At 36.2% G+C, this 13,524-nt stretch overlaps 1 protein-coding gene across 1 annotated transcript; it reads left to right on the forward strand.

Moving 5' to 3' along the window:
- Positions 1-832: 832 nt before the first annotated feature.
- On the forward strand, positions 833-4,221 carry LOC150023363 (putative disease resistance protein At3g14460). The gene is given in 3 exon segments (XM_090297012.1): positions 833-1,054; positions 1,056-2,859; positions 2,862-4,221. Coding segments are annotated over 3 exon segments (2,925 nt in total). The 5' UTR covers positions 833-847; the 3' UTR covers positions 3,776-4,221.
- Positions 4,222-13,524: the final 9,303 nt, after the last annotated feature.

Genomic DNA, 13,524 nt, shown 5'->3' on the forward strand with positions numbered 1-13,524 from the left:
TCAATGCTGTGGTTGATGATGCAGAACTAAAGCAGTTTAGAGATACATATGTTAAAGCGTGGCTTGATGAGGTTAGAGACGTGTTGCTGGAGCAAACAGGGGGAAGCCAAAGTCCAAAAAGGAGCGAATGGAAGTTGCTGCATTGAAGTGATTAATTCGGTGACAAGTGCTACAATTGTGTCACTGCAAGCTGGGTAGAAGGAATGTCAATGAGGTGGTGGAGATAACCAATATTTTGGTGTATTTTGATGGTTTTGTAGCTGCAGTTTGCAGTGCTTATAACATTCCAATACGAGCACGGTGCTAGCTGGAATAGGATGTCTAGCTTATGCAGCAAACATTATCTATCTATTGCTTCTGGGGTGTTTGTTCATCTCTTTATTCTTGGTGATTCTTAATGTGATTTGGTTTATGTAAAAGGGTTGGGATACCCCTTTTGTATCCCTCTTAATTTAATTTCATTCTTTGCTAATAAAATAAAAAAAGAGACGTGTTGCTGGACACAGAGGATCTGCTGGATGAAATAGACTATGAATTCTCCAAAACTGAGTCACAACTTCAATACCAAAGCAGTTCTAACAAGGTACGCATTCTTGAATCCAAGCTGAAAGAACTCCTAGATGACCTTGAATCTCTTTTAAACCAAAAGGATGATCTAGGTCTGAAAATTGCTGGTGGTGTGGAATCCGAATTTGGTAATAAAGTGTCAGAGAAAATAAATGAATCGTCATCGTTGGTGGCTGAAGAGGTTATTTATGGCAGAGATGAGGACAAAGAAATGATCCTTAATTGGCTTACATCAGAAAATGAAAACTGTAGCCAACTGTCAATACTTGCTATTGTGGGTATGGGTGGAATGGGTAAGACAACACTTTCTCAACATGTATACAACAACCCAATGATAGAGGCTACATTTGCTATCAAAGCCTGGGTCTGCGTTTATGATGAATTCAATGTTTTCAAGATAACTAGAGCAATTCTTGAGTCAATCCATAATTCAACTGATGATAGCAGAAACCTAGAAATGGTTCAGGGACGATTGAAAAAAAAGTTGATATATAGGAAGGAAGTTTCTCCTCGTTCTGGATGATATCTGGAACGAACACCGTGACCATTGGAAATCATTGCAAACTCCTCTTAAATATGGTGCTAAGGGAAGTAAAATTCTTATCACAACACGCATTAACAAAGTTGTTTCTACCATGGGATCAAACAAGATTCACCAACTAAAGCAATTACAAAAAGTTCACAGCTGGCAAGTTTTTGCTAAACATGCTTTTCAAGGTCATAACTCTAAGTCTAATTCTGAGTTGAAGGAGATTGGCATGCAGATAGTTGAAAAGTGCCAAGGACTGCCCTTGGCCCTTGAGACGGTAGGAGGTCTTTTACAGTCAAAGTCGTCTGTTTCAGAGTGGGAAGGTGTACTGAGAAGCAACATATGGGACTTACCAATAGAAGACAGTAAAATCATCCCTGCTTTGTTGCTAAGCTATTACCATATGCCTTCTCATCTCAAGACATGTTTCGCTTATTGTGCGTTATTACCCAAAGACCATATGTTTGACAAGGAGTGCTTGATTCTATCATGGATGGCTGAAAATTTTCTACAATACTCTCAACAGAATAAGTCTCCAGAAGAAGTAGGTGAACAATACTTCAATGATCTATTATCAAGGTCATTCTTTCAACAATCAATCAGGTACAACAAAACATATTTTGTCATGCACGACCTTGTCAATGATTTAGCAAAGTATGTTTCTGGTGAAATGTGTTTCAGGTTGGGAGTTGATAACGCGGAAGGAGAAAGAGTACCAAATACAATCTGTCACTTTTCAACTGTAAAGTCAGTTGAATGTGATGAGTATAGGAGTTTATGTGATGCTAAAATGCTACGAACATTTATAACTTTTTTTGACTCTCACATGTCAATACAAAAGTTGATCTCCAACTTTAAATTCTTACGACTCTTATCTTTGAGTTGTAGAATAATAATAGAGGTGTCAGACACTATAGCCGATCTCATACATCTCCGTTCATTAAAAATTTCAACCACAAACATAGAGAGAATTCCCGACTCAATATGTTCACTCTATAACTTGCAAGTCTTGAAGCTGAACAATTGTTTCAATTTGCGGGAGCTACCATCCCCTTTGCATGAACTCACCAGTTTGTGCCGCCTTGAACTTGATGGAACTCATTTAAGAAAGGTTTCAGTGCTTTTAGGAAAGTTGAGGAATCTTCAGGTATGGATGGGTGGGTTTGAGGTTGGCAAAAGTAGTAGTTTGTTCAGTATTCAACAACTAGGACAACTTGATCTTCACGGAAAGCTATCAATTACAAGTCTTGAAAATATTGTGGATCCCGGTGATGCATTGGCAGCGAATTTGAAGAATAAAACATATCTTGTGGGACTATATTTAAGATGGGATTTTAAGCTGAACAATGAGGATTCAATAAAAGAAAGAGAAGTACTAGAGTATCTGCAACCTTCCATACATTTGGAGCAGTTGTCAATCCTTAACTATTCTGGCACACAATTTCCTTATTGGTTATCTGATAAATTTCTACTGAATATGGTGTCCTTAACCTTGAATAACTGTCAATATTGCCAATGGTTACCTTCCCTTGGACTTTTGGCATTTCTCAAGCAGTTGCAAATTCAAGGCCTTCAAAAGATAGTTAGGATAGATGCTGATTTTTATGGGAATAGCTCTTCTGCATTTGCATCCTTGGAAAAACTAAGGTTTACTGATACAAAGGAATGGGAAGAATGGCAATGCATGACAGGTTCTTTTCCAAGTCTTCAAAGTCTTGTTGTGTCGGGATGTCCCAAACTGAAAGGGCACTTACCAAAGCACCTTCCTCATTAAATAATCTAACTATTTATGACTGCAAACAACTCCGGGCTTGGAATCCCAGGACAGTAGAAATTGAAGGTGTGAAGATGGAGACATCTTCATTTTATCTGATGGGGAACCTCCTATACGACACTCCTCTTAAATACTTGTTTATTGATTCTTGTCCTGACATGAATATTCCCATAAATCATTGCTACCATTTCCTTGTACATTTGGATATCATAAAATGTTGTGAGTCTCTCACGAACTTCCCTCTAGACTTATTTCCAAAACTCTGCCACCTTGGATTAATCGAATGTCGTAACCTAAAGATGATATCACAGGCACAACCTCATGGTGATTTGAAGTTTCTGACAATTAAAAAATGCTATGAATTTGAATCATTTTCCAATGAAGAATTATTGGCACCTCAGCTGGAGAAATTTTGGATTGAGGAATTGAAGAAATTAAAATCAATGCCTAAATTCATGTCTGACCTCCTTCCATCTCTTATTGATTTGTATATAAAGGATTGTCCAGATGTTGAGTTGTGTGACGGATGTTTGCCATCAAATCTAAAAGATATGTGTCTAATCAATTGCTCAAAACTTGTTACCTCACTAAAGAAGGGGGTTTGGGGAACCAACCCTTCCCTAAAATCCTTGTCTATTGAAAAAAAGGATGTAGAGTATTTCCCAGGGGAAGGTTTGCTCCCACTCTCTCTTAATCAGCTAAGCATAAAAGATTGTCCAAATCTTAAGAAACTGGACTACATGAGTCTTTGTCACCTCTCTTCTCTTGAGAGATTGGACATTCATAATTGTCCAATATTCCAATGCTTACCAGGGGAGGGTCTGCCCGACTCCATTTCACATCTTAGGATTAGAGATTGTCCACTGCTCAAACAGCGGTGCAAGAAAGAAGAAGGCGAAGACTAGGAAAAAATTGCTCACATTAAAAGTATATGGGTTGATAGAGAGCAAGTAAACATATAAGACGAAGCACAAATTGAAAATTTCTAACACACCAATTCTCATATGCCTACATCTTCATCAGGTGCCACTTCTCCACATTATCTTTGAATCATTTCTATTACAATCTTATTTATGCAAATATTTTATGTTGATCATTTTCGTCACGCATCAACTAATCTTCTTTTTAATGTTATGTTTTACATGCAACAATTTCTATTATCGATATTAAAGTTGAGTAACCATGTTTATATTTAAGGAACATAGAAAATAGGGAAGTAGAAAATTCTGAAAGTTATGGCATCAATTCCACCACGGGTGTACTCTATTGTTGGGAGTGGTCATGGTTTCATCCATTCACTTGTTGGGTAAACTTGTTTCCTCACCACTCTCTTTCTTCCTTCTTCTTATTTCATACTTACATTATATGATTCTCTCTTTCAATATTATACCTTTCTTTCTTAAAATATGATTTCTATAGCTTTCTTCTCCCATACATACTGAGAATATTTCACTCTTTATGATCAGCAAACATTAGCAGCATGATCAGGAAACAACAAAGATGTTGAGAGTGATGAACCTCAAATATTCTTTCCACAGCCTGAAAATACTTGAAAGTAGGTGTTGTTCTAGCTTCTTTTAGACATTAGTTTGTGTGTAATGTAATATTTTCTGAACAACAAAGATCTTTACACATATGAATGAATATTTTCCATTTAATGTAATGTAATGAATGTACACCTCATTTTCTGTCAAGATTATGGACATAATTTTACATTGAATTTAATAAATTATCAACTACAAAGGTTCCATCATGCAAGTACATTTAAAAAGATTCAACTTTCTTTTCTTCAGAATCATTAATTGTAAACTTCTAAGGGCTCTCTTCAGTTAAATTATCCCTGATAATTACTAAGCAATTATCTCCTAAATCAAAAATTTCTTCATGTTCTGTGTGTCTTCTCCATTAATCTTAAATACATATTATTTTGTGAAAACTGGACTTTTACGTGTTAACAATATGAAGAATTGTCTTCTTAAAACTTGTTCTTTGATTGAAGGATCATTTCTTCCTACACCCATGATTTCAACCTGCAGCCTGATAGGATTGGTGAAATAATCATTTTTTCCTTATTGAAAATACATTTTGAATTGTGTAATCGATAATGTATTTTTAGATGCATAATTCGTGTTGGTGGCTAGAGTCCTTGTAATCATTGATGGTTGTGGATGGCGAGGCCTTCTGAGAATGCATCTTGTTCATGAAGAGCTACCATCGGTGGCCTAGCATGAGCGACAACGACGGAGAACTTCTTGTATAAGGGTTGAGATATCCTTGAAGTGTCCTTTTTAATTCATTTATTTTTTGCTGATAAAGAAAACGACGGAGGACTCAGAATCGATGCACTTGCACTTACACTTTTGTAGCAACGTTGAATTGGTGAGCAATTTTGAGCAATTTGATGGTGCGATCTTTGTTCCCCTACGTGATTGCTTCCTTGGCCTTCCATGACGAAAACAACTATTTAACTAACACAGAATTTGAGTGGAATAGTAGCACATGGTGAATGAAATTGATGATTAGAATAAATTAAGGAAGAGGTGAATTAAACGTTGTTGTGATGTGTGAAATTTTTAGATGGAATGCAAGAGGGAAAAGGTGTTGTGTATTATTCAGATAGTGGAATTTAAGTTTAACTCAATCCTACAAAATTGACTTTTATAGTGAAGATTGTCCTAACTTATATATTGTAAATTAACCTTATTTATAGTCAATATGGAATCTCCAACACATCCTCAACATCAAGATTTGATAAAGAGTGACACGATAGACTCAAATCTAAACTAAGAGATAGATTCTTAATTGTTCTGATGTCACAAGTACTTTCATATGTTTTTTGCACCCAGGTAAGGAGGCACGTCCATAAACAAGATAGAGGGAAGAAAAGCCAGGACATTTTGTTTTCGGAAAACAAGTTTTGTTCACTCTCGGTCTAGGACTTACTATGCCTTGCTCCATGGGTATTTTGATCTAAAAGTTTTACCACAAATTCGAAACTGTGTCTATTGAGTTTTATCTAAGATTTGAGTCCCAGATACGTCCCACAAGATTCGCAATAAATTTTTTATTCATCACTGCTAGGGATGAAATGAAGGTTCGTTTGTGTGTGAAACTGTTTGATTTTTTTCCTAGGTGACTACTCGTCCGTTTGACCTGAAATTTGTCATGTTTTGTCCCAAATTCAGTCGAGATTCTTACTAGGAATTTATGGAAAAAACTATTTCGGGGGAATTTTTCAGAAATTTTGTGCAAACCAAGGCTATCCTCTACCGAAACTTGTGAAATTTCGCCCTACTTTTTTCAAATTTTTTTTCTGGGTTTGTATTGCGCTGAAAAATATTCACACAAGTACTTTCATATGTTGTTTGCACCCAGGTAAGGAGGCACGTCCATAAACAAATCAGAAAAAGAAGATAGGGGGTAGAAAAGCCAAGACGTTTTGTTTTCGAAAAACCGATTTTAATCACTCTCGATCTGGAACTTTCTACGCCTTACTCCTTGGGTATTTTGGTATGAAATTTTTACCAAAAATATGTCACTGTGTCTATTGAGTTTTTGCTAACATTTAAGCCCCAGATTCGTTCCACAAGATTTAAAATAATTTTTTTCTTTATCACTGCCAGGGTGAAAGGAAGGTTCGTTTGTGTGTTAAACTGTTTGATTTTTTACCTAGGTGAATACTCGTCCGTTTGACCTGAAATTTGTCGCATTTTGTCCCAAATTCAGTCAAGATTGTTACGTGGAATTTTAGGGAAAAACTATTTTGGGAGAATTTTTCAGAAATTCTGTGCAAACCAAGGCTATCCACTACCAAAACTTGTGACATTCCGTCATACTTTCTGCAATTTTTTTCTGGGTCCGTATTGTAGTAAAAAAATTCACACAAGTACATTGATATGTTGGTTTCACCTAGGTAAGGAGGCACATCCACAAACAAATCACAAAAAAAAGATAGGGGGTAGAAAAGCAATGACGTTTTCTTTTCGGAAATCTAGTTTTGTTCACTCTTGGTCTAGGACTTACAATGGATTACACCTTGGATATTTTTGTCTGAAATTTGTACCAGACATTCGACACTGTGTCTATTGAGTTTTAGATAAGATTTGACCCCTTGATTTGTCTCACAACATTCGCAATAAATTTTTTATTCCTCACTACCAAAACTGAAAGGAAGGTTCGTTTGTGTGTGAAACTGTTTGATTTTTTTCCTAAGTGAATACTCGTCCGTTTGACCTCAAATTTGTCGCGTTTTGTCCCAAATTCAGGCGAGATTGTTACGTGAAATTTTAGGAAAACACTACTTCGGGAGAATTTTTCAGAAATTTTGTGCAAACCAAGGCTATATCCTCTACCAAAAATTTTCAAAAATTTTGTGGAAACCAAGGATCCGCACTACTTTCTACAATTTTTTTCTGGTTCCGTATTGCACTGAAAAAATTCATACAAGTACTTTCATATATTTTTTGCACCCAAGTAAGGAGACATGTCGATAAACAAATCACAAAAAGAAGATAAGGGTAGAAAAGCCAGGACGTTGTGTTTTTGGAAAACCAGTTTTGTTCACTCTCGGTTTGGAATTTACTATGCTTTTCTCCATGAGTATTTTGGTCTGAAATTTTTACCAGATATTCGTCACTGTGTCTATTGAGTTTGGGCTACGATTTGAGCCCCAGATTTGTCCAACAAGATTCGCAATAAATTTGTTATTCATCGCTGTTAGGGATGAAAGGAGGGTTCGTTTATGTGTGAAACTGTTTGATTTTTCTCGTAGGTGATTGACCTGAAATTTGTCGTGTTTTGTCTCAAATTAAGTTGAGATTCTTAGCAGAAATTTCTGGAAAAAACTTTTTCGGGAGAATTTTTCAGATATTTTTTGTAAACCAGGGCTATCCTCTACCGAAACTAGTGAAATTTCGCCCTACTTTTTGCAATTTTTTTCTGGGTTCGTATTGCGCTAAAAAAATTCACACAAGTACTTTCATATGTTGTTTGCACCCAGGAAAGGAGACACGTCATTAAACATATCACAAAAAGAAGATAGGGGTAGAAAAGCCAGGACGTTGTGGTTTTGGAAAACAAGTTTTGTTCACTCTCAGTTTGGGACTTACTACGCATTGCTCCTTGGTTATTTTGGTATGAAATTTTTACCAGACGTTCGTCACTGTGTCTTTTGAGTTTTGGCTGAGATTTGAGCCCCAGATTTATCCCATAAGATTCGCCATAAACTTTTTATTCATCATTGTCAGGGCTGAAAGGAAGGTTCATTTGTGTGTGAAACTGTTTGATTTTTTTCGTAGGTGAAAACTCGTCCATTTGACTTGAAATTTGTTGTGTTTTGTCCCAAATTCAGTCGAGATTCTTATCAGGAATTTCTAGAAAAAAATATTTCGAGAGAATTTTTCAGAAATTTTGTGCAAACCAAGGTCATCCTTTACTGAAACTTCTAAAATTCCGCCCTACTTTTCGCAATTTTTATCTGGGTCCATATTGCTTCGAAAAAATTCACACAACTACTTTCATATGTTGTTTGCACCCAGGTGAGGTGGCACGTCCATAAAAAAACACAAAAAGAAGATAGGGGGTGGAAAACCCAGGACGTTTTGTTTTTGAAAAACCAGTTTTGTTCACTCTCGGTCTGGGACTTACTATGCCTTCCTCCTTGGGTATTTTGGTGTGAAATTTTTACCAGACATTCGCCACTGTGTCTATTGAGTTTTGGCAAAGATTTGAGCCCCATATTTATTCCACAAGATTCACAATATATTTTTTATTCATCACTGCCAGGGCTGAAAGGTAGGTTCTTTTGTGTGTAAAATTGTATGATTTTTTTCCTAGGTGAGTACTCGTCTGTTTGACCTTAAATTTGTCATGTTCTGTCCCAAATTCAGTCGAGATTCTTACCAAGAATATCAGGAAAAATCTATTTCGAGAGAATTTTTCAAAAATTTTGTGCAAACCAAGGCTATCCTCTACTTTCTACAAATTTTTTCTGGGTTCGTACTCCGCTGAAAAAATTTACACAAGTACTTTCATATGTTGTTTGCACCCAGTTAAGGAGACATGACGATAAACAAATGACAAAAATAAGATAGGGGTCGAAAAGCTCGGACGTTGTGTTTTTGGAAAACCAGTTTTGTTCACTCTTGGTTTGAGACTTACTACGCCTTGCTCCTTGGTCTGAAATTTGTACCACACATTCTTCACTTTCTATTGAGTTTTGGTTGATATTTGACCCTCAGATTCGTCCCACAATATACGCAATTAATTTTTTATTCATTACTAGCAAAGATGAGAGCAAGGTTCGTTTGTGTGTGAAACTGCTTGATTGTTTTCCTAAGTGAATACTCGTCCATTTCACCTGAAATTTGTCGCGTTTTGTCCCAGATTCAGTCGAGATTCTTACCAGGTATTTCTGGAAAAAAAACTATTTCGGGAGAAATTTTCAGATATTTTGTGCAAACCAAGGCTATCCTCTACCGAAACTTATGAAATTTCGCTCTACTTTCTGCAATTTTTTTCTGGGTCCGTATCACACAAGTACTTTCATATATTGTTTGCACCTAGGTAAGGAGACACATTGATTAAAAAAATCACAAAAAGAAGATAGGGGTAGAAAACCCAAGACGTTGTGGTTTTGGAAAATCAGTTTTGTTCACTCTCGGCCTGGGACTTAGTACGCCTTACTCCTTGGGTATTTTGGTCTGAAATTTTTACCACACACTCGTCACTGTGTCTATTGAGTTTTGTCTGAGATTTGAGCCCTAAATTCGTCCCACAAGATTCACAATTAACTTTTTATTCATCACTGCCAGAGCTGAAAGTAAGGTTTGTTTGTGTGTGAAACTGTTTGATTTTTTTCCTAGGTGAGTAGTCGTCCGTTTGACCTGAAACTTGTCCCAAATTCAGTCGAGATTCTTACCACGAATTTCTGGAAAAATTTATTTTGGGAGAGTTTTTCAGAAATTTTGTACGGCCTATCCAGTGAAATTTCGCCCTACTTTCTATATTTTTTTTCTGGGTTCGTATTGCGGTGAAAAAATTCATACAAGTACTTTCATATGTTGTTTGCACCCAGGTAAGGACACACGTCAATAAAAAAATGAAAAGAAGAAGATAGGGGTAGAAAATCCAGGATGTTGTGTTTTTGGAAAACCAGTTTTGTTCACTCTCGGTTTGGGACTTATTAAACCTTGCTCCTTGGGTATTTTGGTATGAAATTTTTACCAGACATTCATCACTATGTCTATTTAGTTTTGTCTGAGATTTGAGCCCCAAATTCGTCCTACAAGATTTGCAATAAATTTTTTATGTCATCAATGCCAGAACTGAAAGGAAGGTTCGTTTGTGTGTGAAACTGTTTGATATTTTTTCTAGGTGAGTACTCATTTGTTTGACCTGAAATTTGTCATGTTTTATCCCAAATTTAGTCGAGATTCTTACCAGGAATTTCAGAAAAAACTATTTCGGGAGAATTTTTCAGAAATTTTGTGCAAACAAAGGTTTACCGAAATTTGTGAAATTTCGCCCTACTTTCTGCAATTTTTTTTCTGGGTTCGTATTGCGCTGAAAAAAATTATCACAAGTACTTTCACATGTTGTTTGCACCCAGGTAAGGAGACACGTCGATTAACATATCACAAAAATAAGATAGGGGTAGAAAAGCAAGGAGGTTGTGTTTTTGGAAAACCAGTTTTGTTCACTCTTGGTTTGGGACTTACTACGCCTCGCTCCTTGGGTATATTGGTTTGAAATATTTACCACACATTCTTCATTTTGTCTATTTTGTTTTGGCTGAGATTTGACCCCCAGATTTATCCCACAAGATTCGCAATAAATTTTTTATTCATCACTATCAGGACTAATACGAAGGTTCGTTTGTGTGTGAAACTGTTTGAATTTTTTCGTAGGTGAATACTCGTCCGTTTGACCTGAAATTTGTCGTATTTTATCCCAAATTCAATTGAGATTTTTACGTGGAATTTCTGGAAAAAACTATTTTGGGAGAATTTTTCAGAAATTTTGTGCAAACCAAGGCTATCCTCTACCAAAACTTGTAAAACTTCACCCTACTTTATGCAATTTTTTTTCTGGGTTCGTATTGCGCTGAAAAAAATCACACAAGTACTTTCATATGTTGTTTGCACCCAGGTAAGGTGGCACGCCCATAAAAAAAATAACAAAAAAAAGATAGGGGGTAGAAAAGCCATGACGTTTTGTTTTCGAAGAACAAGTTTTGTTCACTCTCGGTCTGGGACTTACTATGCCTTGCTCCTTGGGTATTTTTGTCTGAAATTTTTACCAGACATTCGTCGCTGTGTCTATTGAGTTTTGTATGAGATTTGAGCACCAGATTCGTCCCACAAGATTCGCAATAAATTTTTATTCATCACTATGAGGGCTGAAAGGAAGGTTCGTTTGTGTGTGAAACTGTTTGATATTTTTCCTAGGTGAGTTCTCGTCCGTTTTACCTGAAATTTGTCATGTTTTATCCAAAATTTAGTCGAGATTCTTACTAGGAATTTCTGAAAAAAACTATTTTGGGAAATTTTTTCAGATATTTTGTGCAAACCAAGCCTATCCTGTACTAAAACTTGTGAAATTTCGCCATACTTTCTGCAATTTTTTTCTGGGTTCGTATTATGCTGAAAAAATTCACACAAGTACTTTCATATGTTGTTTGCACCTAGGTAAAGAGACACGTCAATAAACAAATCACAAAAAGAAGATTGGGGTAGAAAAGTCAGGACGTTGTGTTTTTGGAAAACTAGTTTTGTTCACTCCAAGTTTGGGACTTACAACGCTTTGCTCCTTGGGTATTTTGCTCGGAAATTTTTACCACACATTCCTCAGTGTGTCTATTGAATTTTTTCTGAGATTTGAGCCCCAGATTCGTCTCACAAGATTCGTAATAAATTTTTTATTCATCACTGCCAGGGCTGAAAGGAAGATTAGTTTGTGTGTGAAACTATTTCATTTTTTTCCTAGGTGAGTACTTGTCTGTTTGACCTGAAATTTTTTCATGTTTTGTCCCAAATTCATTCGAGATTCTTACCAGGAATTTGTGGAAAAAACTATTTCGGAAGAACTTTTCTGAAATTTTGTGCAAACCAAGGCTATCCTCTACCTACTTTCTGCTATTTTTATCTGGGTTCGTATTGCGTTGGAAAAAATCATACAAGTACTTTCATATGTTGTTTGCATCTAGGTAAGGTGGCACGCCCATAAAAAAATCACAAAAAGAAGATAGGGGTTAGAAAAGCCATGACGTTTTGTTTTCGAAAAACAAGTTTTGTTCACTCTCGGTATGGGACTCACTACGCCTTGCTCCTTGGATATTTTGGTCTAAAAGTTTTACCAGAGATTCATCACTGTGTCTATTGAGTTTTGTCTGAGATTTGAGCTCCAGATTCGTCCTACAAGATTCACAATAAATTTTGTATTCAGCACTGCCAGGGCTGAAAGGAAGGTTCGTTTGTGTGTGAAACTGTTTGATTTTTTTCGTAGGTGAATACTCGTCTGTTTGACTTGAAATTTGTCACGTTTTATCCCAAATTCAATTGACATTCTTACGTGGAATTTTGGGAAAAAACTATTTCGGGATAATTTTTCAGAAATTTTGTGCAAACCAATGCTATCTTCTACCAAAACTTATGAAATTTCGCCCTACTTTCTACAATTTTTTTCTGTGTTTGTTTTGTGCTGGAAAAAATTCAGACAAGTACTTTCTTACCTTGGTTGCACCCAGGTAAGGAGACACGTCGAGAAACAAATCACAAAAAGAAGATAGGGGTAGAAAAGCGAGGACGTTGTGTTTTTGGAAAACCAGGTTTGTTCACTCTCAGTTTAGGAGTTACTACGCCTTTCTCCTTTGGTATTTTGGTATAAAATTTTTACCAGACATTCGTCACTGTGGCTATTGAGTATTGGATGAGATTTGAGTCACAGATTTATTCCACAAGATTCGTAATAACATTTTTATTCATCAGTGTCAGAGTTGAAATGAAGGTTTGTTTGTGTGTGAAACGTTTTGATTTTTTTCCTAGGTGAGTACTTGTCTGTTTGACCTGAAATTTGTCAGGTTTTGTCCCAAATTCAGTCGAGATATTTACCAGCAATTTCTGAAAAAAAAAACTATTTTTGGAGAATTTTTCAGAAATTTTGTGCAAACCAAGGCTATCATCTACCGAAACTTGTGAAATTTCGCCCTACTTTCTGCAATTTTTTTCTGGCTTCATATTGCACTGAAAAAATTCACACAAGTACTTTTATATGTTGTTTGAACCTAGGTAAGGAGACACGTCGATAAACATATCACAAAAAGAAGATAGGGGTAGAGAAGCCAGGACGTTGTGTTTTTGGACAACTAGTTTTGTTCACTCTAAGTTTGGGACTTACAACGCTTTGTTCCTTGGGTATTTTGGTCGGAAATTTTTACCACACATTCGTCACTGTGTCTATTGAGTTATGATTGATTTTTGAGCCCCAGATTAATCCCACAAGATTCGCAATAAATTTTTTATTTATCACTGTCATGCTGAAAGGAAGGTTCGTTTGTGAGTGAAACTATTTGATTTTTTTCGTAGGTGAAAACTCGTCTGTTTAACCTGAAAGTTGTAGTGTTTTGTCCCAAATTCAGTGGAGATTCTTACGTGGA

The sequence above is a fragment of the Phaseolus vulgaris genome, chromosome 11 (genome assembly GCF_051622355.1).
Source record: "Phaseolus vulgaris cultivar YP4 chromosome 11, ASM5162235v1, whole genome shotgun sequence".
Lineage (NCBI taxonomy): Eukaryota > Viridiplantae > Streptophyta > Magnoliopsida > Fabales > Fabaceae > Phaseolus > Phaseolus vulgaris.